General features: G+C 39.1%; 1 protein-coding gene across 2 annotated transcripts in view; it reads right to left on the bottom strand.

Moving 5' to 3' along the window:
• Positions 1 to 2,838: 2,838 nt before the first annotated feature.
• GPAT3 (glycerol-3-phosphate acyltransferase 3) overlaps positions 2,839 to 25,126 on the bottom strand; it is a 62,169-nt gene continuing 39,881 nt past the window's right edge. For both annotated transcript variants that reach the window (XM_041760213.1, XM_041760212.1), the window contains exons 5-13: positions 22,563 to 22,637; positions 21,961 to 22,050; positions 19,784 to 19,877; positions 14,622 to 14,737; positions 12,975 to 13,030; positions 11,930 to 12,015; positions 9,949 to 10,077; positions 9,171 to 9,250; positions 2,839 to 4,125 (exon numbers count right to left, since the gene is read on the bottom strand). In XM_041760213.1, coding sequence (XP_041616147.1) covers positions 4,029 to 4,125; positions 9,171 to 9,250; positions 9,949 to 10,077; positions 11,930 to 12,015; positions 12,975 to 13,030; positions 14,622 to 14,737; positions 19,784 to 19,877; positions 21,961 to 22,050; positions 22,563 to 22,637 — 823 coding nt within the window. In that variant the 3' untranslated portion in view covers positions 2,839 to 4,028. The remainder of the gene's footprint in view (positions 4,126 to 9,170; positions 9,251 to 9,948; positions 10,078 to 11,929; positions 12,016 to 12,974; positions 13,031 to 14,621; positions 14,738 to 19,783; positions 19,878 to 21,960; positions 22,051 to 22,562; positions 22,638 to 25,126) is intronic.

The following is a 25,126-nucleotide window of genomic DNA, read 5'->3' as shown; positions in this document are numbered from 1 at the left end:
GCTCAGCGGTTGAGCATCTACCTTAGGCCCAGGGCGTGATCCTGGAGTCCCAGGATTGAGTCCCACATGGGGCTCCCTGCATGGAGCCTGCTTCTCCCTCTGCCTATGTCTCTGCCTCTCTCTCTCTCTCTCTCTCTCTCTGTGTCTCTCATGAATAAATAAATTTGAAAAAAAGAAGAAGAAGAAGAAGAAGATAACTGAGAATCAGAGAATTGTCAAAGGCTGTAAAGCCTGTGAGTGCTAGAGCCACAATTAGAAAACATCTTTGTGACTCTCTATCTCATCAATCTTAACCAGTATTCCAAAAAATAACATCAAATACTACTAGCATTAATCCATTAGAAACTAGTATTAAATAAAGCAAGCCCACAGCTTTTGTCAAGATTTTTAGCAGGCCCTAGTTTTCCGTACCAACCCAAAATGCCAGCTTCAGCCCACCTCCCATCACGTCCTTCTCAGGCCTGGCAGAAAGCCACATCTCAGAGACAACGGCTGAGAGCAACTCTGGCCAAAAGGCAGTCCTCGTGCCCACAGAACATTATCTGTAGTCATGACAAATGAAGAGCTCTTAAGTTAGCAACAGAATGCCCAAAGTGCAACATAAGCATGGAAGGGATGATGGCAAACCACCAACGCAAAGATAAATATGCCTTGGAAAGTCTGCTAATCCAGGAAAATTTCCCTCAAGACTGTTTTTTGCACTGGACTATGATCCAGGACTACTTCCCATGCTTTGAGTATATTTACTGCTTCTTACCACAGTTGCTCATCCAATCCTAAGATGTGCCAGGACATTTCAGAAAATCTTGGCATTCCTAGAACCCTGTGTCTGTAAATATGGCCAGGAAGAGTTGGAATTTAGAAAGGCAACCTTGAGGCTCAATGAATGAATCTGTGCAAGGGTGAGATGAAAGGTCTTATCTAAAGGGATTTTTCTCCCAAAATTCTGCCAATCCTTGGTATCCCATTATAATTACAGAAGACTCAGAAGTTTAGAAGACTAAACTCTGGACAGAGTATTTCTAAAGTCATTGTAAAACAATATTAGGGGGACACCTGGGTGGTTCAGTGTGTGGGACCCAGGAAATCTAACAAAAATCCCCAACCCCTGGACAAGCAGAACAGGACTAACTCCATTTTGTGCCACACCCGCCATCTCATGTAAAACCCCCCCACGACCTGCCTATTGTTTAAGGCACTCCCTCACCCTAGTTTAGCTATTAAGCACACCCTTATCAGAAACCAGCACACTTAGGAATGCGGGACCTCTGACCTTTAACCGCCAAGGAATGAAAACGCCTCTTTTGCCCGCCAAACCTGCACGCCAATTCTAACCAGAATAATGGGCTAGTTCAACTGGTCACTATAGGGTGAATCGTGATTCAGTTGGCCACCTGCGTGTGGACCGACATGACTGTGCAACTTGCTGCGTCTGTTACAATCTCATTGGCCACTGGCCCCTATAACACTGCTGTGCTTCTTAGTCTCGGGGTCCAAGTCCCTGCTCCACTGTGTCGGGTGTACTTGGACCCAGGCTCGAGCTTGTAAATAAACCCTCGTGTGTTTGCATCGGTGTCGGCTCCTCGGTGGTTTCTCGGATTCGCGATCTTGGGCACAATACAGTGGTTAAGGGTATGCTTTTGACTCAGGTCGTGACCCCGGGGTCCTGGGATCAAGTCCCACATTGGGCTCTCTGCAGATAGCCTGCTTCTCACTCTGCCTATGTCCGCCTCTCTTTTTCTGTGTCTCTCATGAATAAATAAATCAAATCTTTAAAAAATAATAATAAAAGAATTAAAACAATATTAGGGAAGGTAAATGCAAAAACAGGAATTCTAGGGAACATATGCTAAATCTGAGCAATATTTGCTTTCTAAAAACAAGTTTGCAGCAGCATGGCAATTCCCCAAACAACTTAAAAGCTAGTTGTATAAATCAAAGACCTACAAAAGTTCTTATTGAGATAGAATTAGATTTTCTAATGAATACGTGATAGCATTATTGTTTTAACAGTGCTCTTAGAAAGATACATCTTATTGGTGTCCAAACAAAACAGCTGTTAATTGTTCTATCAGGTTTTTTGAGAACTGGGCTAATTAATAGAATGGCTTCATTAATTTAAATTATATTGGACATGGAAAGAAAAAGGGAAAAAGGACTGCTCTGAGAAAAAAAAAAAAACAAGACAAAGAGTCACCCCAACATACATATATGGATTAGGTGATTTTCAGTCAAGATCAAAGGGAAAAATCAGGGCCCCGGGCTGCCTGTCAGTAGAGCATGTGATTCTTGATCTCAGGGTGGTAGGTTCACCCGCCTTGAGTGTAGAAATTACTTAAAAATAAAATCTTAAAAAAAAAAAAAAAATCAAAGTAAAGAATCAAAGGGTAAGAACAAAGGGAAAAAGGATGGGGGGAGGGTAAGAACAGAAGAGTAGCTGACTATTAGGGTAACCTGTTTGCAAATGTTCCTTTGGAACCAAACCCATCCAGTTCGATAAGAATATAACTGATAGCGCTATGCTGGACAAACCATAGTCAATTAAAAGATAGTTGCTTGAGTTCACCTACAAATTAAGTGAAGTCTATGTCTTGCTCCGGGTAAGAGTCCCAGGGTCAGAGTCCAGATAGATAATTAGGCTGAAAAAAAGAGAAAAAAAACAAAAAACAAAAAACAAAACTAGCCGTTCATGTTCTCATTTCCCAGACATTCCAGTCCAATAAAATCTAACTATGCCATTGATATGAAAAACAAACAATCCTTGTTTATAAAAAGAACGAATTTAACTTACCCCAAACTAGAACAGGGGAGAGGAGAGGGAAAATAATGTAACACATATTTAGAAATATAGAATTTATTTATGTTCACGGTAAGACAGTTTCACATTTTGTACATGGTTACCAGAAGAGATATAACACTCTCAGAGTTTAATATGGCATTATATTGCTATCAAACATTGCTTATGCTGTGTGAGTTGGGAAACACTTATTTCTCCCTTTAAAAAATTTAAGGCTCAGTTTCCAAAAGGTAATTTTACCATTATTTTTCTGTTTAAGAAACTGGGAACATTCTGAAATAAACCTCAAAGGGGTGGAGGGTGAGGGGCAGCACACACACCTGGCTCATTCATACTCCCGCTGAAGACACTGTGAGTTTTTTTTTGTTGTTGTTAAAGGCTCTCCTGTTTGAAAATACGTTTCAGTACAAAATCAAATCAGTAGATAGGAGAGGCACTAGATATAAATCTTTAGTGTACAAACAAGGAAAACTTAAAACTTTATCACCAATTGCCAGAGTGTTCATTCAAAATTTGCCTACATAAAGGTGCACACACACAGAAACCTGCACTCACTTTTCTTTGGTAAAGCTTACCAAATAGTAGTTCTCTTCTAACACACTAGTAAAAAAAAAAAAATATTTATACTTGCTTTCAACTTTCAGATCAAGTGGCCACAAATTCCTTCTTTTCTCCTAAATACCATCCTTCATGTTTGTTTGTTTTCTCCCCGCGACCTTGCAGTAGAACATAAGTGCAGTGGTAACCTTGAACAGATGTTTAAACCTGCTGTTTAAGTGATTGAAAGGGGAGAGGGAGCAGTGAGAAAGTTAATCATGAAAAGAGCTTGGAGTTTTTTGAGAATTACCATATCAACAAAGTCCTAAACACAGTGAGTTCCAAATGTGTTGTAGAAGAACTTTCCACCCCCTCCTAAGTATTTCATTCAATCAACAATGACATCATCATTTTACAAAAGGCAGAATCTGTTTAAACTCAGTAAACTACCTTACAATTCAGGAAGCTAATGCTATAGCAACAAAAGCCAAAAAAGGGCCCGTGATGGGTTCTGCCTCTGGCATAAAGAAGTAGAGAGGATCCATCCTGTAGAAAAGATCAACAACGACAACAACAACAAAACAGTTTACAAAACAATAGTCCACTCCCCCACCAAAAAACCCCAACACATTCCATTTCTAGGGGCTAGTTCCAGGAAGCCAGATTTTATCACCAGGGTAGCTTTCAGTCCAATTCAAAGAGATCCATTGCCTACAATCATCTTGCTGTAATTCTTCTGCTGCTCTTCTTTAAAGGTATCCTTCACCTTTGCTCTCTTCAGCCCTCCATCCCTGGGAATAAGAAGGCAAATAAATAAAAGATTTTCCCAACAAGGATTTTAAAGCATTCGCTGTTAACACACCCTGCAGGGGTGCCACAACACTCAAGTGGCTGGTCAGCAACTGGGCAAAGAACATTGCATTTAAAAGCAGAAAGACCGGGATCCCTGGGTGGCGCAGCGGTTTGGCGCCTGCCTTTGGCCCAGGGCGGATCCCTGGGTGGCACAGCGGTTTGGCGCCTGCCTTTGGCCCAGGGCGCAATCCTGGAGACCCGGGATCGAATCCCACATCGGGCTCCCGGTGCATGGAGCCTGCTTCTCCTTCCGCCTGTGTCTCTGCCTCTCTCTCTCTCTCTCTGTGACTATCATAAATAAATAAATAAATAAAAGATTTAATAAATAAATAAATAAATAAATAATAAATAAATAAAAGCAGAAAGACCAAGATTTCTGTCTCTGTTCTACCACTCACCAAATGTGTATTACTTCGGGGAAGGAACAATCTCTCTGATCCCTGATTAAAATATGGAATAAAAAAATCAGGGGCATCTAGATGGCTCAGTTGGTTAAGCAAGTGACTCTTGATTTTGGCTTAGGTCATGATCGAACCGGCTTCAGGCTCTGCACTGGGCATGGAGTATGCTTGAGATTATCTCTCTCACTCTGCCCCTACCTCCACCCCTCGGCTCATGCTCTCTGTCTTTCTCTCTCTCAAAAAAAATAAGTTAAATTAATTAATTAGTTAATAAAATAAAATATAGCATAATATCTCCTTCCACTCAGTTTCTTTTTAGAAGTTAGGATTACTATATTCAATGTTCAATATTCAATGGACTTTATATTAAAACTAGAATTGTTTGCCTATCCTTTTCCCCAGGAAAAGCAAAGTATTATTTTCTTTCATCTAATCAACCTATGTCTTACTAGAAAATAATCCAGAACATTTAAAATACATACACACAAGTAATGCTGAGGTTACTGTATATGTATGGGTAAATTACTTAAAGATAGATAAGGTAATCATTATTCAAATTTAATCCTATGTCCACTAAGTTGTATTTTCATTCAAAGCACTATATATTTCAAGTAATTATAATCTTCCATATCCCAAAACAGACTCAGAATTAAAACAAACAACAAAATCGTAAATTGCAATTAACCAGTAGTTAGTGCCTATGTCAGCAGCATTCCTTCATTCAGAGCCTGGGAATCTTTGAACTCTCTCCAGGGTGGTGAAAACACAGAGCTGCCTGGGCTATAAAGACTCTTCATGCCTTTCCTTCTTTGGACATGAAGAAATAACAAATTGGAAGCTCTGGGAGGAGACTAGATTCTAAGGAGCCACAATTTCTTTCCTAATCTATCGTTTTTTATTTTAACTCCTAGGAGAGCATGAACAGTGAACTTGCTTACTTTATACTGTGCCTGTTTAATTTTAACCCAGGGAAGCACACATGTTTACCAAGTGCTCTCTGATGATGATGAATGGATCATAGGTTAGCCCGTGAACTCAATGCCATGAAGGCAGACAGAACTTGACCTACAAACAGACGCCTGTCTGAACCACTGCAAAGTACTGGCCTCTGGAGGCAAGTCCAAGACAGAGCCCATCAGTAAGCCCTCAACTTAAAATAGCCTGTGGTCCACACGTCTTCCAGAGGCTCAGCTGTAGGAAATTTCCTTGAAACAAGGCTATAAATTGTTGTTAGCTCCCCAGCAGTGTCCCTCAAAGCCTCCTTTATCCAAATGAGCTGCCACTAACTCTTCACAGCATTTGTGTGAATTCTGATTAATAAGAACTAAGTGGAGGAGGGAGAGGCAGAAGAAAGGCCATTCTTTCCTAAGGTGCAGGGCTAAACTGACAAAAAAAGTTAGCAACATTTGCCCTTGAGCATCCTGACATTATTTTGATGCAGCTCTCCTAAGCACTCAGAAAACTCTCTGACTGCTCTGAGCACCCCAACTGTGATTTGTCCCCTCTAGAGACTTTAAAGTTTTAATCAATTCCCCTTTGCAATGGCAGAGATCTGAGTTCCTAAGGAGGCCAGCAGCCATATTTAAAAGCCTGTTTATGATACAATTGAGTTCCCATTTAATCTAGGAAAAAACCAGTGTAGAAACGTTCATTCATACCCCAGTGTGTGAATGACAGCTAGACCTGGAAAGAAGACAGTGAGTCCTTTTTTTTTTTTTTTTTTTAGAAGAGGCTGGGTAATTAAAACTAATCGTTTATTTAAAAAATTGCTTATGGCCCTATAAAAGGGAATTGAAAAATTCTGAGGATCATTTCTTTTCTTTAAAGGAATTTATTTATTTATTTATTTATTTATTTATTTGAGAGAGAGAAAAGAGCACAAGCAGGCAGAGGCAGGGGGTGAGGGGAGAGCTAAGAGGAAGCAGAGTTCCTGCAGAGCAGGGAGCGCAGTGCCAGGACTCTGGGATCATGATCTGAGCTAATGGGAGGCACTCAACTGCTCAACCCACTGAGCCACCCAGCTGCCCCCTAAGGATCATTTCTGAGATTCTGTTTAAGCCAATCATGATTGGGATCTGTCCTGTGGCTGACTTCTCTGTTATCTTTCAAGGATTTCTTCCTTTCTTTGGTGTCTGAGGCTACTGATCCAAAGCTCCAAGATTTTCATATGGCTTTGGCTCAGGAGCAGAGCTGAGCTATCAGGTGAGAGAAAGCAAGGTAAAGAAATTAAAACAATGAGCAAGAAAGCAGGAGCCAGATCCAGAATGAACTTGGATCACTAGGGCATTTATAAACTGGGACTCGTGTATACCTGTCATATCACGATGCTATGATGTCTATAATTTAGCTTCACATATTTCAAGTTAGGAAGTGTGATACAAATGTTAGTTTTAACCTATCCTGACCTTACTCCTGCCCTAAGGGCCAGTCAAGTGGCCCTAAGTCAAGAACTCATACTCCAGGGATGGTCAGCCAGGCATTTAATTAGAAGGCCACCATCTAAAGGTGACACTCTAAGGCTTCAGCTGTGTCTGCCTTCCATCAACTTCCCAAACTTTGCTAACTCATATAATTAATTTTAGAAATGGGTTTTCACTAGAGAAATTAGTGGCTTCCTAATTAGCATAACAGATGCCAGAAAACTTTCTTGGGTGAAATTGGTTGTACTCAAGATATATGAATGGATAGGGGCGCCTGGGTGGCTCAGTCAGTTAAGTGTCTGCCTTTGGCTCAGGTCATGCTCCCGGGGTCCTGGAATCGAGTCCTGCATTGGGCTCCCTGCTCTGTGGGGAGTCTGCTTCTCCCTTTGCTCCTCAACCTGCTTGTGTTCTTGCTGTCTCTCTCTCTCTCTCTCTCTCTCTCAAATAAATAAATAAAATCTTTAAAAAAAAAAAAAAAGATATATGGATGGATAAAATATTCTAGAGGCATTCTCCATTCTCCACCCTTGCATAAAGGAGTATAAAAAGACAACCAGTCCTTATTCCAGAGGCTTCATTGCTGAGAGGTCCAAGGTACCACTGCAGGTTCAAAAGTTCTTGGTTTAACGGGCTGACAGCCTGACTCAGCCAAATCCTCCTCCTAGAACACTGTTATAATTGCCTCCAGTGAACTTTTCATGCAAAGCATTTTTAAACACCAAAAAAAGATAAACAGAGGGACTTTATTAACTTAAAGGATTTGAAGTATGAACTGTTTTATGTAAACTTGCTAGCATAATGTCTCTGTGTGTGAAAACTTAATCTCCCATGATAATGTAGGTACAGTTAACCCTCACTGATAAAGGCTAAATGTTTGTGCATCTCCTCCTCAAATTCATATATTAAAGCCCTAACCCCCAATATGATGGTACCTGGTGATGGGACCTTAGGAAGTAATTAGGTTTCGATGAGGTCATAAGGGTGGTCACTAATCCTCAAGGTAGAATTAGTGCCCCTAAAAGAAGAGACACCTGTGAGCGTGCTCTCTTCTCTCCCTCTCTCTCCATGCTCACACAAAGGCAAGAAGGTGGCCATTTGCCAGCCAAAAGGGATAGAGAGCTCTGACCAGAAACCGACCTTGCTGGTACCCTGATCTCAGACTTCCAGCCTTCAGAACCATGAGCGGATTTCTGTTGTATAAGCCACCCAATCTGTGGTAGTTTGTTATGGTAGCCCAAGCAGACTAAGACACTCTCCTACATTCCACCACCCTCAAACAAACAAAAAATTAAATCCAAAGTTTCCATCACTAAAATATCTCACTTATTTCCTTTCACATTTTTAAGTTTTCTTTAATATATTTACAGCTAGGGGCACCTGGGTGGCTCAGTGGTTGAGCATCTGCCTTCCAGCTCAGATGGTGATCCCAGGATTCTGGGATAGAGTCCTGCATCGGACCCCCTGCAGGGAGCCTGCTTCTCCTTGTGCCTATGTCTCTGCCTCTCTCTGTGTGTCTCTCATAAATAAATAAAAAAAATCTTTAATATATATATATATATGTTAGCTGTAACTATATATACTATATGTATATATAGTTACAGCTAGCATAAAATATGAACAAGCCTATAAGTTGCTCCTTGCTCCTAGGCTCCATTCCCCACCACCAAATGTTTTCTCATTTTCTTCTTTAGTATCTGAGCTTTAGCTATATATATGGCTATCCAGAGCAAAGACAGCATTCGCCAGCCTTCTGTGCAGCTGTTATCGCATAACTTGAGGTCTAGCCAGTGGGTAGACATGGAAGTGGCATGCCCAACTTCTACCTTGTGTTCACAAAGAGACAGGTGTGTCCTTGTTTTAATTCTTTCCTGCTGGCCATTTTCTATAGGTGTGGAGCAGCACTGAAGCCACCATCCTGAACCCTCAAGTGGAAGCACACTGAGGACGGAAGCATATGGAATGGCCTGTTATACCAGCCTTCACCACCCACGTTTAAGGAAGAGGGCTAAACTTCGACCGGATTTAAGCTGTTGTTATTCTATGTAAACCACTGTCGTTTTCAGCTACACCTCTGGTTGACTACCACAATCAATGACATTATTAAAATAGATTTTTTTTCACTAAAAAAAAAAAAAAAGATAGTACTTCTGCAAACTGCCTTACCAGGGAAGCTCAGTCAATCCTCCTTGCACAGCAATAGCAGACTTAACCCTGTTGGCAAACTGGACGGCATCTTCTCCTTCCTGGGGAAAAAGGAAATTACAAGTACTTCCTGAGAACAGAGCTTTCAAATAACTCTTAAAAGCTCTCAGAATCATTTAGATTTGCTTTAGAATATAAGATTCAGGGGCGCCTGGGTGACTCAGTCGGTTAAGCATCCAACTCTTGATTTCAGCTCAGGTCAAGATCTCAGGGCCTTGAGATTGAGCCATACATGGGGCTCTGCACTGGGCGTGAAGCCTGCTTACGATTCTCTCTCCCTCTCCCTCTGCTCCCCACAACATGCGCATTCCTTCTTGTTCTTTCTGTCTCTCTCTTAAAAAAAGAAAGTAAGATTCATATTTTAGCTCAGTTCTATTCTTAATCATAGCAAATATCATTTGTTCTATCAAGAAAATGAAGTGCTGTATTGTTTCTTTGTATCTTGTGTATATATTTATTATGATCTTTATTAGTCTTATCCAACACATCACATTCCGTAATATCTGTAGATTCACTAAACCAACAGCAATTATAAAAACTATTATGGAAAAGAGTCCCTGAATATAAAATAGCCTGATTTAAGAAAGTTAAATACTTTTTTTAATGACTCATTTGCTAAGAAAGCAAGTCCAGCTCTAGCTAATGTGAAGAAGGAAGGCACCCAGGATTTCAGGTAAAAGTTTTCTTGCCTTGATCTGACTGGATAAAGCACCAAAGACTAGTTGTTATCTATGGATACCTCTCTGGTCATGGGGGGCATGTACCACACGTCACAGACGATTGCCCAGCTGGTCATCATTCGAAGCAGGTAGCTCACCATGTTGTATTTACTACTGTTCCAAAATGCATCCCCAAACTGAGGATTATACTGAGAAAAAGAAAAGAAAATACATCCCAGTTATGAACTAAGTGGTGACTTCTTTTATCCACGTCAGTGTTTCCAAGGTGACAAGCTAAACATCTTATCAGACCCCAAGAGAAAGAGAAACAACTTTGCTTGATAGAAATTAGTTTAAAAAAAAATAAAGTAAACCAGGCCCACTAACTTCTCTGACCTGAGTCCCAGAGTGCTATAGTAAGAGAGTTATCCACATGGGTCTTAAATATCTGTCTCCCTTGAAGGTGAGTGAAAGTAGTCACAGTAACTATTTTGCCTATTACTGTGTCCTTGGCACTTAATACAATGCCTGGCAGACAGTCCCCTGGCTCCTATCTGTAAACATAACCAGAGAGAGAGAATGATCAAGCAAATAGGGCAAAATGTAAACAGTCGGTGAATCTGAGTAAAGAGTACACAAATGCCTTGAGGAAGATCCTATTACACAATAGGTCTCTTGAATATGTTGGTTGGCTAAATAACTTTAATATAATGACATCACAATTTTTCCACCAACTAACTGTGTGACTGTAAGGCAAATTACATAACATCTCCAAGATTCAGTTTACAAACTGAGCAAATTTAACTAAAGTTGTGGTTTCTAAACATTCTGGTTTAGCAACAAATTACAAATCATTTTCTTTAAGTTACATCTAATGCAGAATCCCAGTATGTAAAACAGATTTTAAAAAGGAAAAAAACATATGCCCTGATGCACTATTGGTACGGATATATATCAATACAGTTACTAGAGAAAATAGTATGAGAGAGTCTTCAAAAAAATAAAAAATGGAACTACCCTATGATCCAGCAATCCCGCTTTCAGGAATATACCCAATGGAAATGAAAACAAGATCTTAAATAGATAACTGTACCCTCAAGTTCATTGCAGCATATTATTCACAAGAGCCAAGATTTGGAAACAACCTAAGTGTCTGTCAACAGATGAACAGGCAAAAAGAGATGTGGTATATATTGAGAGTGGAATATTATTTAGCCGTGAGAAAGAAGGAATCCTAACACCTGTGACAACATAGATGGACCCTGGGCAGCCGGGTGGCTCAGTGGTTTAGCGCCTCCTTCAGCCCAGGGCATGATCCTGGAGACCCTGGATCGAGTCCCACGTTGGGCTCCCTGCATGGAGCCTGCTTCTCCCTCTGCCTGTGTCTCTCTCTCTCTCTCTCTCTCTCTCTCTTTCTCTGTGTGTGTGTGTGTGTGTGTCTCTCATGAATAAATAAACATAAAAAAAAAACATAGATGGACCCTAAAAGCATTTTGTTAAGTAGCGTAAGTCAGACAGAGAAAGATAAGTACTAGATAGTATTACTTATACACAGAATCTAAAAAAAGCTGAACTGATAGAAACAGAGACTAGGATTATGGTTTCCAGGGGCTGAGGAGGAGAGAGGGCACAGTGGAGGAATTGGGGAGATGCTGGTCAAAGACTACAAACTTTCAGTTCTGAGATAAATAAGTTCTGGGGACCTAATGCACAGCATGGTGACTATAGATAGTAATACTGTATTATATACTTGAAAGCTGCTAAAAGAATAGATCTGAAATGTTCTCATCATAAAAAAGAAATAGGAATTGTGTGATGTGATGGAGGTGTTTGCTAAAACTACAGTAGTAATCATTTTGCAATATGTAAGTATATCAAGTCAACATATGGTATATGTTAAATTTACCTGATATATGTTAATTATATTTCAATAAAGCTGGAGCAAGGGGAAGGGTACACAGTGCTTGTTGTATTCTTAAGAGATTTTAAGGTTGAAGTTATATCAAAACAAAGTTACCAAGTCATTGCCCTTTTGGGGAGCCAGGAGATCATTTGTTTTACCTTAATTGCAACTGGATGTATGGTCCCTCCAATTTCAAAGCTTCCCTTTTTAAACATCATGACTGAAGTGTTGTTGATGCAAGTCCCTAAAACAGGGTGGAAAAGAGGTGGTGAATATTTATGAAGGCAGTCTTTTTTTAAACAAATTTTTAAATTTTTTTTTTTTTATTTGTGATAGTCATAGAGAGAGAGAGAGAGAGGGAGGCAGAGACATAGAGGCAGAGGGAGAAGCAGGCCCCATGCACCAGGAGCCCGACGTGGGATTCGATCCCGGGTCTCCAGGATCACGCCCTGGGCCAAAGGCAGGCGCTAAACCGCTGCGCCACCCAGGGATCCCTAAACAAATTTTTAAAAGGAATTATTTTGATATAAAATATTCAAATCATAGCAAAATTATAGTTGAATATCATTTTGTGAAACAGTTCCATCCCTGCTTATGTAAGTAATTCAAGCGCTCTAAGCAAAAGTTTGATAAAGTTTGATAACAAACTTTAACTTTGTAACTAAATACTGTAGAAAATATAACTTGAGGGATCCCTGGGTGACACAGCAGTTTAGCGCCTGCCTTTGGCCCAGGGCGCGATCCTGGAGACCCGGGATTGAATCCCACGTCGGGCTCCCGGTGCATGGAGCCTGCTTCTCCCTCTGCCTGTGTCTCTGCCTCTCTCTCTCTCTATCATAAATAAAAATTAAATAAAAAAAAAAAAGAAAATATAACTTGAACACAACAGGTGACAATTTCAATATTTTAAAATAACGACCTTTAAAAATTTATGAACAATACTTGTCCAAGTTCATTACCCAGAAATGACATTTAAGATCAAAAGTCACCATGTCTTCCAAAAAAAAAAAAAAAAAAAGGAAGAAAAAGGCACCACGACTTCCATCAAATGTCAAAAGAAAGCAAGGGATTACTGGCTCAAAGAAGAACATCTCTTTCCTACAGGACAGCAGAGATCTGGACTACGAATGCCAATTCTAGAACAATCCAGTGCCTCACACACTTGTTCTCCACGAAGGCTTGGTAGGCAGTCACCCTTCTTACCTTCAGGAAAGATTAGTATGGGTAGTTTTTTCTTATCAGCAATGTGTTCTTTTAGTCTGTAAAGTAAAAGAAAGGGTCAAAATGCTACCTTTATAAAGGTAGAGGTGGGAATCCTCCTTTGTCTTCCTGACACTCTATTACCACAAATATAATGGTCCAGCAATAAGGAGGGGAAAATAAGTAAAGGAAATAAACTCAGGTTGGGCCTTTTCTAAAAAGCATAGTTATCTGTACTAGTTCAATTTCTCTCATTTCAAAGCAAGCGATTTCAGCCTACTCTGAAGAAAGAATGCTAGGGGTGGCTGGGTGGCTCAGTCGGTTAGGCGTCTGCCTCCGGCTCAAGTCATGATGCCAGGTCCTGGGATGGAGCCCCGCACTGGGCTCTCTCCTTAGCAGGGAGTCACTTCTCCCTTTGCCCCTGACACCGCTTGTGCTCTCTTTCTCTCTCTCTCTCTCTCTCTCTCAAATAAATAAATTTTCTAAAAAAGAAAGAAAGAATGCTACGTAGTCATGAGACAAGGCTCTGATGCCCTCACCTCAGGTCTGTGCCCTTCTCCATGGCCCTATATTTTGTCATCTGAAAAATGGGAATACTGACTACTGGCCCCATCTGCCTCACGGCTGTTAAGTATAAAAAAACTCCTTAAATGAGTAGGGTTCAGCTGTCCTGTGACACAGACACCATAAAGCTGAGAATGACAGAAGTTCTTCTGGGCTTAGGTTCCACCTTCCCTGCAGCCAGCCCTGTATTTCCAACTGCTTACCAGAAGCTGGTAAGGCTCAGATAGAGACCTCACAGCAGCCAGTGTCCCAATGCTAAATAATCTCAAACTGGGGCACAGTTTTACTAACTTTAAACAGATTTCAACAAGCACTTTTCATTTTACCACTAAAAGCATGGCCCGCCTTCATGTTTCTAGGAGCAATAACCAACAGAGGGCCTTCAGTTAAAGGACTCAGGCAAAAAGCTGTTTCCCAACAAAGGCTTCTGGTAGCTCATCTCTAACCCAAGCCCCAAGGGTTCCTTCTGTTCCATGAAGAACATTAGCTCTATCTGTCTCTAGATGGATGTAAGTGATAATGGACATCCAGCAAACAATCAGAAATCTATTGGCTCAGCAAATAGTTACCAATTATTTAACTTTCTTTTTTTGTTTAAGATTTATTTATTTATTTATTCATGATAGACATAGAGAGAGGAGAGTCAGAGACACAGGCAGAGGGAGAAGCAGGCTCCATGCCGGGAGCCCGACGTGGGACTTGATCCCGGGACTCCAGGATTGTGTCCTAGGCCAAAGGCAGGGGCCAAAACGCTGAGCCACCCAGGGATCCCCTTATTTAACTTTCAAGGTAGTAATTTTTAATTCTGAAAACTCAGTGACTGGAATATCCCTAGGCCACAACAATACAAACACATGGGCCTTCTAAATTCATCATATATCCCACCATGACTACAGAATTAAATTTTTTAAAAAGATGTACCTAAGACAGGTGATTCAGCAGAAAAGGCTAACCACAAATAAAGCTCCATATATTTTAGGTTTAATCCTGAGTACTGCTCTGCCCTCTTTGGCAGGAGGGCCAGGATTTATGCTACTAGTAGATTTTATGCTACTCCAAAGGACACTGGGTAATGCCACTGCTTACCTCTTAGTGACCAAGTGTCGATCCTTCATTTCTGAGCGTTCAAACCAGACATGTGGACAAGCCTTGACCATAGCTCTCTGAATAATTCCCATCAACCCACCATGAACCTGGCCAACCTAAAGTATCATGAGAAAAAAAGGAAAAATGTAAAGGCACAGCTAGGCAAAGAGAGCTTTTATTTATTTATTTATTTATTTATTTATTTATTTATTTATTTATTTATTTTAAGGAACCAGTAAGTTCCTTTTCCCCAACGAGAGAATAGATCGGCCTTCTACTGATTTAAGTTCTTAGTCTAATCAAAGGACATGAATGGCCAAATATAAGAAAGAGTGTTCTTTAGTAGCATCTTTGGATTTTAAGCTGAAAATATTGCTACACTAGTTATACTCTAGGTTTAAAAAGTAGAAGTATGTCAATTTAGTCAAGATAAGAGAAATGCAAATTAAAACTACACTGAAATTTCTCACTCATCAGACTGAAAAGACTCAAAAGCTTAACAATGCACTCTGAGCCAAGGCTGAAGAAAACAGCACTCAGGGGTTCCTCGGTACCTCTATAGGTTAAGCGTCTGACTCTTGATTTCAGCTCAGGTCACAATCTCAGGGTCATGGGATAGAGCTGGATGGGGAGCCTGCTTAAGATTCTCTCTCTCGGGATCCCTGGGTGGCGCAGCGGTTTAGCACCTGCCTTTGGCCCAGGGCGTGATCCTGGAGACCGGGGATCGAATCCCACGTCGGGCTCCCGGTGCATGGAGCCTGGTTCTCCCTCTGCCTATCTCTCTGTGACTATCATAAAAAAAAAAAAAAAAAAAAAAAGATTCTCTCTCTCCCCCTCTCTCTGCCCAGCTCCCCCACCCTGCTGATACTCTATCTCTCTCCAAAAAAAAAAAAAAAAAAGTTAGGAAGAAAGAAAATGGCACTCAGACATTGCTTGGGAAGGGGGAGATTATAACACCTGTAGAAGGAAATTTGGCAACATCTATCAAAACTACAGAGACATTTATCCTTCAACTCAATAATTCCACTTCTAGGAATTTATCCTGAAGACATACCTCCAATACATATGCACAAGGTTTTAATTATATATTACTTGTAATTTCGAGATATTGGAAACTACCCAAATGCAAACACAAGAAATCAAATGAATAAACTATGCTACATACACACAGTAGAGTGCCAGGCAGCTGGGAAAGGAGTAAAGTTGATCTACTCTGTAAGGAATAACTTCCCAGAGATCCTGGGGTCGGGTTTTTTCCTGGTTTGGGGCTTTAAAAAAAATTTTTTTTTTTTTTTAGTATAGTTGACACAACGTTACCCTAGTTTCAGGTGTATAACATTGCAATTGAACATCCCTATACATCAAGCTATGCTCACAACTCAGGCAATCTTAAGTAACAAGGCAAATTGCAAAAGAGCAAATATAGTATGCTACCCTTTGTGTAAAATAGAAGGAGTAATATATACATATATCTATTTCTACAAAAAGAAAAAAAAAATCCAAAGCAGTGAAGTTGGAAAACTAAAATGTAGGAAGGAATGGAGCAGAATGGAGAGAGGAAGTGACATTATTAAGAATTTACCTTTATTGTTTAGTTTTGATATTTAGAAGCTTCCAATAATAAATCAACAAGGGTGGAACTAGCAAACCAAAAGCAAAGGGAAACAAATAAACCCAACTGCATTTCAAGCGAATAAAAGAACACTGAAGAAAGGAGGGGAAACCCTAAGAAATGTACAAAGATGGTATTTGACCACACACCCTCTATCTCTCTTTGAAGAGAACTGCAAAATACCTGGATTTTTTTTTTTTTTAACAACAGTCATTTGTGTAGCAAAACAGTGAGGCAATTCTGAAACAATTTTAGATGTATCCTAGGATTGAGAAAATAGGTAGATACGTTGGGAGCCAGGGTACTCACTATGAAAAAGGGGAGATGCAAATATGGATTGGGGGAAAGCAAGAAAGAACCTTATGTTTCTCCAATAATTAAAACAGAACTACCCTATGATCCAGCAATTCCATCTTTGATTTATTTATCCAAGGAAAAAAGAAAACACTAACTGAAAAGATGTACGCATCCCCATGCCCACTGCAGCATTATTTACAATAGCCAAGTATGGAAATGACCTAAGTGTCTGTTGATGAGTGAGTGGATAAAGAAAACATGATATACTTGTGTACACACTTTATCAGCCATTAAAAAAGAATGGAATCTTGCCATCACAAACAACATGGTTAGGCCTTGAGACGTTATGCTAATAGGCCAGGTAGAGGGAAAACAAATACTATATGATCTCACATGTGGAATCTAAAACAAACAAAAACCACCAAAAACCACCAAAAAACCCATACATTGAAGGCAGTTGTGAGGTTGGGAGAGGAGATGCCAAGGAGCGGGCAAAATGGATGAAAGGGGTCAAAAGGTACAACTTGTAATTATATCATGGGAATGCGGTATACAGTATATGGACTATGGTTAATAATATTGTATTGCACATTTGCAAGTTGCTAGAGAGTAGATCTTAAAAGTTCTCATCACAAGAAAAAAATTTTATTTGTGGTGATGGTTGTTAACTAGACTTACTGTGATTTTACAATGTATACAAATACTGAATTTTTGTACACCTAAAACTAATTTCAATTATACCTTAATTTTTATAAATTTAAAAACAAATGACTTCAATATTTTCTAAAAACAGTAAACTATGAGGCATCAAATTAATAAAAATACCTAAATACAAATGAAAAAAAGAAAAACCCTATGAACTGCATGAATTGGTACAGACCCAAATTTTGAATATTATATTAATATTAGAAATAAATACTAAATATCAACATATTAACATATAAATAATTTACACACATTTCTATGTAGATAGAAAGACAGCACACAAGAATGCAAATGATAAAACAAATGGAGCAAAACGCTACTAACAGGTAAATATGAATAAAGGGTATATGGATATTTATTATTGCAATCTCTCTATGACCTCGAAAATATTTCTAAAATTTTTTTAAAAGTTCAAGTCTTTGTTTAGGAGGGGAAAAAGACTTTGAAAAGCCACTGAGACGGGTTCTTGAATATTCTTCACATATATAGTTTATGTTTAGCCAGAAGAGGTCACATGTGACCTTTGGAGGTCAGCAATAAAGTTTCCTTCCATTTCTGCCCTCTACTGCCTCTGACTTAAATCCAATTGGCTTCCAGTGTCTATCCCACTGGAAACTTAGCAGTAGCTCTGCTTTTCTAAAATGTGGCTAATATTATAATTGCAGTCACACATAATCAAAAAGCACAAAAAATTCCAACAAAATTCTGACGACTCAGTCACCAATGAGTTGTATTTTTTTGTTGACCAGGACACAGAATGAATATGGTCCCAGAGACACAAAATCATGAGTAGCCAAGTTGGTTAAAATGCCCAAACCTTCGCTTTCTCTTCTATAATAAAATATCAGCCTGAATCTCGTTGTATTACTGTGAGTTCACATACAATGGATGTGAAAGTGCTTGCCCACATAATGCAAAGAATTATTACTACGACCAGAATGGTGCTGGGGCCTACCCAGGATTGTTAACAGAAAGGTCCTTGAGTTGGCTTTTTTTTTTTTTTTTTAATTTTTTATTTATTTATGATAGTCACAGAGAGAGAGAGAGGCAGAGACACAGGCGGAGGGAGAAGCAGGCTCCATGCACCGGGAGCCTGATGTGGGATTCGATCCCGGGTCTCCAGGATCGCGCCCTGGGCCAAAGGCAGGCGCCAAACCACTGCGCCACCCAGGGATCCCTTGAGTTGGCTTTTAAACAAAATCATGACATGCTTGCATGATGCATATGTATGTCATTGTTTTTCTTTTTTTCTTTTTTTTAAGATGTTATTTATTTATTTATTTATTTATTTATTTATTTATTTATTTATTTATGAGAGACAGAGACAGAGAGGCAGAGGGAGAAGCAGGCTCAATGTGGCACTTGATCCCAGGACCCTGGGATCACAACCTGAGCCAAAGGTAGATGGCTCAACCACTGAGGCACCCAAGTGCCCTGTCCTGTTTTTCTTAAGAAAGGCTGCATAACTATTAACTGATGCCTAACCTAAACAAGGTAAAGAACTAGCAATTCCCGTAAGTCTTCTCCTAGAAATAGTTAAAGCTTCCTTGGATTCCAAATGGGCTCCATGACTTAGACAAAATAAAGTAGTAAAATGTGGTTGCCCAAGAGTTATATATATCTGAACTCATATTTTAGACAGATTAAATATCTGGCAATAAATTAGGAGTTTTTACAAAGGTCTTCAACCCCCTCAATGATTTTTTTTAATAATAAATTTATTTTTTATTGGTGTTCAATTTGCCAACATACAAAATCACACCCAGTGCTCATCCCATCAAGTGTCCCCCTCAGTGCCCGCCACCCAGTCACCCCCACCCCCCGCCCTCCTCCCCATCCACCACCCCTAGTTCGTTTCCCAGAGTTAGGAGTCTTCCATGTTCTGTCTCCCTTTCTGATATTTCCTACCCATTTCTTCTCCCTTCCCCTCTATTCCAATGTGGCATATATGTTTGTCTTTCTTGCTTGATCTTCATTAAAAAGTCTGATTTTTTTTTTAATTGTATATGGCTCCCTGAAGGAAGACACAACTAATTGGCTGGTAAGGGATTTGCAGAGTTCTAAGGAGGAAGACTTTTTAACATCTCAAAGTGTTATTAAACACTGCAGGGATTTTAGAAGCAAGACAGAATTAACCTTGTAAAGTCCTATCAAGCTCAAGTATGTCTACATTTCAGTGAGTTAACATTTTTACTACCTTTTTAAAGAAAAGATTGATCCTTTAATTTATTTTTACTTTTTTGAAGATTTTTTTTTTTAAGTCACCTCTACCCCCAACATGGGGCTCAAACTCACAATGCCAAGATCAAGAGTTACATGTTCCACTGACTCAGCCAGCTAGGAGCTTACAATTTTTTACAACCTTAAATATAATAGCTATTTTCTTTCTTTTCCTTGCACTATGTAGTGTTCATTTATATAGCTACAGTAGTATAACCCCATAATTTTCTAATATAAAACTCTCTAATTTGTGCCAAAATAAGTTAAAAGTTTATTGAATAATCCACAAAACATGCATTTACTTGAACTGTCACTGAGCTGCTCTTACCATAGCATAGCATCCATCCGTTGTCAAGATCAAAACATCTATTGGGGAAGTATGATTGGCAACACAAATGCCTCCCTTCTGGGGTCTGTACTGCCTGCAATCACAAACAATGGTAAATAGTAAACCTGGAAAATTGTTACTAATTTGCAGAACAGCATGTATTCACCCTATTTTGCTTTAAAAAGTACATTTAAAAATCGAGTTTCAAAGTATCTGGTCCCATTTTAAAAAGGTAAGCAGTATGATAGAAGTAGGGTAAGAGTATAGGGGAAGGGGCCAATAACTTGCCCTTTATATCTATTTACATTGTTTTTTGGTAATGGTCATATTTTCCTTTCATAATGAAAAAGGAAATTTAAAAATCTTAGACTGAGTTACAAAGATTCCATAACTTTAATATTATAATATTCAAGTTTCACTTAACTATTTCCCTATTATTTCAATCTTCATAAGCATCCCTCTTTAGTAGTTTCACAGTGACCACAGAGTAAATTTACTATAGTTTCCTCCCTTTTATTCCCTTAAAGCAGAGGTTGGCAAACTTTTCCTATTGAGGGCCAGAAAATAAATATTTTAGATTTTGCAAGCCAGCCAATTCCTATCAAAACTACTGGACTCTGCTATTTTGTCACAAAGGCAGTCACAGACAATATATAAATGCATGAGCATGGCTGTGTTCTAATAAAACTTTATTTACAAAAAAAAAGATGGCAGGCTGTATTTGGCCTCTAGACCCATAATTTAGTTTGCCAACCTTTTCCTAGAGTTCAACCAGTATTTGAAACTAATGAAACAAAGTAGTTTTCATTGGCCCAATACAGAGAAGAAGAACCAAATGCATAACAACTTTAGCATGCGTTCCTTAAAATTAGAAGCAATTCTATATATACTAGGTTATGAACTCTCTACGTAATTAAAGCACCTTTTCTGTAGTTAGTATTTCTTCTGATCACAGTTCTACCAAAGCATTTCTTCTACTCCTCATCCCAAAACTCACAGCTCAAAGACAAAATCTTGTAATTTTAGAAACTTTTTTTAAGATTTTATTTATTTATTTATTTATTTATTTATTTATTTATTTATTCATGAGAGACACACAGAGAGAGAGAGAGAGGCAGAGACACAGGCAGAGGAAGTAGCAAGCTCCATGCAGAGAGCCTGACGTGGGACTCGATCCCAAGACCCCGGGGTCATGCCCTGGGTCAAAGGCACGCGCCAAACCGCTGAGCCACCCAGGCGTCCCAAGATTTTATTTATTTATTTATGAGAGACACAAAGAGAGAGGCAGAGATACAGGCAGAGGGAGAAGCAGAGAGCCAGATGCAGGACTCGATCCTAGAACCCCAGGATCACATCCCAAGCTGAAGGCAGACGCTCAACTAGTGAGCCACCCAGGTGTCCCAATTTTAGAAACTTAAGGGGCATTTTATGTTGGTAACACATGGTAAAGCCACAGGAGATAATGTCTCCCTTCTACAAATGAGACAGAAAGATCCAGTCAACAAAAAAGAGAGGCTTTCTAGAACTTTTAAACCAATGAAGTTAAATGTAAAATAATAATAATAAAATTGAGTTAAAAGAAAAGTAATTCAAAAGTTCAAAATTACTTCTATCAGCTAATAACTTCAGTTAGCTACCATTATCCTCTATGGTTGCAGGGAGGGAAGCAAAGTGTGTTCTGTCTGAAGGGTCAGTTATGAAACTTCGAAGCGGCAGGACTGAGATTAGAAACCAGACCTCAGGGCACCTGGGTGGCTCAGTGATTGAGCATCTGCCTTTGGCTCAGGCCATGATCCCAGGGTCCCGGGGTCCCGGGATCAAGTCCCACATCAGGCTCTGCCACAAACTATCTACGGGACCCTAGACAAATCCCAGAGATTCCCCTCTTCACCTGTAAAACAGGACAACGACACCTCTCTCGTAAGATGACCTATAAGAAGCATATATGACATGGCCTGCACACCGTAAATGCTCAATTACTAAGTGTCATTACACTATTTTTACATTCCTTCTGCAAGTGGATGGCTTTTTGCAAGTTTTTCATACAAAACCATTCTAAGCAGCAGGGATGAACATACTAGCAGTACTCTGACTTCACCTGCTTTCTCCACCCACTACTGTCAGTTAGAGCCTGGATTTATGCACAGAAAGCCAGGTAGAAGCCAGTGGACACTCACTTGTTATGATAATGAATGGTGCCAGAGAGGGCTCGCACACAGATCCGACAGCATGTCAGGTGGACCAGTTCACTTAGCCAGTTTTTGAGGCTGCAAGAAAGAGAAAACATTTCATGGTGCGGTTCTGGGCACTCCTAAGAAACAATACAGTAAGAGCTTCCATGTGCTCCTTCACAGCAGCATACTGTGTTCTGAAACACAAGCACAGTTTCAACTCTTAAAGTCTCATTGAGGCATTTAGGACGAAACTTTCATGAAAAATAGATCTCACCCTACAAGACTGTCATGATAAATCCCTGACCAAGATAAGCTGGAGCTTTTTTGGTCTCAGCCTGGTAAGCTTGACCATATGGTAAGACTGTTGCTTTCCATGAGTCCCTCAGTCCATTTCCTTTCTCCTCTTCATTTCCTCTTTGAAAAACGATTTCTTACCATTTATATCAAAGCGTGATGGCAAATCAAATAAAGACTATGAATACAAAGTAAGCAAAATGTTAACAAGTGTGTGGAGGCCATAAATTTGAATCAAATATTCTTCTTGTAGGGCAGCTAAGGAAAGGAACAATCCTATTTTTGGCTGAGTAGAAGGAAACATTTCCCACCTGCCATCTGGCAGCTGTCCGACCAGTGTAGTTCCTATAACCAACAAACTGATCCCAATGAAAGCCAAAGTAACCCTGAAAAAGAAAAGAAACCGTAATGCAAAAGTTAATTGCATAGTAAAAGGCAAGATATATCATCTAAAAGTTCAGAAATAATCAAACTATAAGTAAGTCATGGAATGTCTAAATATGGAATGTGGTGCTGCCATTAAAAGAATTGGGTAAATCTATAGATTCTGACACAGAAGAATGGTCTTTGGTATTTTGTGAGAGAAAAAAGCAAAATAAGTTTCAAAATAATATGTAGAGTATGATACCATTTTCAAAATAACAGTAAGTATATATTAGTTGAACATTAAGCATATAACTAGTTTATAGATGCATAAAGAAGGTCTGGGAATTTATTCACGGAACTACCAAATTCAATCTATGTAATCGTCAAAGGATTAAGCGAACTAGTGAAAAGAATAAATCAAAAGTCTTGCCCTTTTGCTCTTCTGAATTATTTTTAATGAGTATATATTAAATATACTCATATTAGCTTCTTGTATAATATAAGAAACTCCGTTATGTTCTATAAGGAGTCATGTCAGGTTGAAAATATCTTATTTTCTTCAGTATACATTGGTGGGCATTGTATGATTGTAAATATCCTCCAAAGGTCTAAAAATTACTTGTTTTTCTGAGTTTTTTAATGATGGGAGAGAGGTACAATTCAAACTTTTCTCGAAGGAATTTAAAATTTATAGCAAATAGCAAGAAAGGCTCTTGCATAATAAAAACACCAAGTTATACCACCATACAGAAATCCTTTCTACATGCAAATCTGTTGTCCCCTTAGTATATTCACAGTAACTCAAGTTAGTAACAAGGTGACTGACAATACCTTTAATCTCCACATAGACACTTTCTCATTTTTGAAAGGTGCTTATAATATTCTTTCTAATCACTTCAAAAAGAATATAGTCATTTTCAGAAATGTAAGTAGAATCACACAATAAGATAAAATTGAGATTTAAAGTCTTTCAGAATAAATAGGGCTTCCTTCTAAATGCATTGTTAAGGTGTTAAACCTCATTAAAGTCCTTAAAAAAAACTTGTTGAAATCTTGGTTTAAGACCTTTTGACAGAACAATTTGAAGGCTAGATTTAGTTTTCTTTCGGTGCCATATTTTCATACCAACCACTGATGCAATAGATAAATCAATTATGCAAAAGTTTTAAAATAACATTTTGCTACCTTGCCCTACTGGGAATCATTTGTTCCTACACATGAAACCAGAAGGGGTTACATTTGAACATGTTTAACAACTAGGTTCAAAATTCTTGAAAGGTTTTATTTACAAGATTAATAGGCAAAAAATTCTGGTTTCCAGTTTAGTGAGACAACATGAGAATTTTCATAGATGTCACAAGTTTTCAGCCACAATCTGTGTTTTTTTAAGAGTTTTACTGAGATACAATTTACCTATCATACAATTTACCCATTTATAAAGTAGTCAATGGTTTTCGGCATATTCACAGAGTTGTGCTACCATCAATACCATTAATTTTAGCACGATCTGCTTTTTGAGTGTTCACTTTGGAGCAACAGCTCATCTTCTAAAGCATTTACACAGTAATTCTTTCACAGTGAAGAGGATGTACTAAGCATAGGAGTCTCAATTCTGACATTTCCTTATTCTTCTTGGGTGCTTACGCTACTGGATTATCCTACATCTGTGGTTTCTTTGTAAGAATCTTCTGTTACTTCTTGAGTCTGTGAGCGTTAGTTTAATCTAAGTAGATAATGGAATCCTAACACCATTTACTGGCCCCCACAGCGGATGAAAGCTAACCAACAAATGAGGGCATCTCAAATACTTGGACCTGCAAAATACTCTAGTTTGAGGTGGCTTTGAATACAGTGCCCGACTCGTGGACAAGTGCACACATATAATCTCTATAGTCAATCTTATTGAAGGTTCATTTCTTTTTAAGAATAAAAATAGAATAAATGGAAGCCCTAATTATAAATAGACTAGACAAAAAAAAATAAGTAGACTAGACATGTCTAATAAATAAAAGCTCAAATATTTCCTTCGTGCATACTAGTGGATACTTTTGCACATGCTCAGAGTACATGAACCCCCAGTTGAGAACACTGGTTTAGGGTTCAAGCAAAAGTATATGCGAAACACTGAATTTCACTTTGGTATCACAGTTGAAACGATTCCCAAAAGACATCCCATGCCCCAACTGGCAAATCAGCAATATGGGTCAAAACACACACACACACACACACACACACACACACACACACACACACACAGAGTTTAGAAATGTGCCTTTGCCTCTACTTAAGCAATCTCTTCACTTGTAATAAACCTAAATGAGGCAAGTATAGGCCACCCTAGGATGGTTGAATGGTTTCAAGTCATGTGCCAATAAGGTGGCTGATAGCAACTGCCCAGAAAGCTCTGCTGAGAGGATGCCAAGGTTCTGCCAAGGGAAATAAACAAGATAATCAACGGCAATATTGTGATTGATACACATGCCTACTACCTGCCATTACCATGCTAGAC

This window comes from Vulpes lagopus, chromosome 6 (assembly GCF_018345385.1).
Source record: "Vulpes lagopus strain Blue_001 chromosome 6, ASM1834538v1, whole genome shotgun sequence".
Classification (NCBI taxonomy): Eukaryota; Metazoa; Chordata; class Mammalia; order Carnivora; family Canidae; genus Vulpes; species Vulpes lagopus.
Note: the sequence above shows the minus strand (reverse complement) of the source record. Positions and strands in the feature narration are given on the sequence as shown.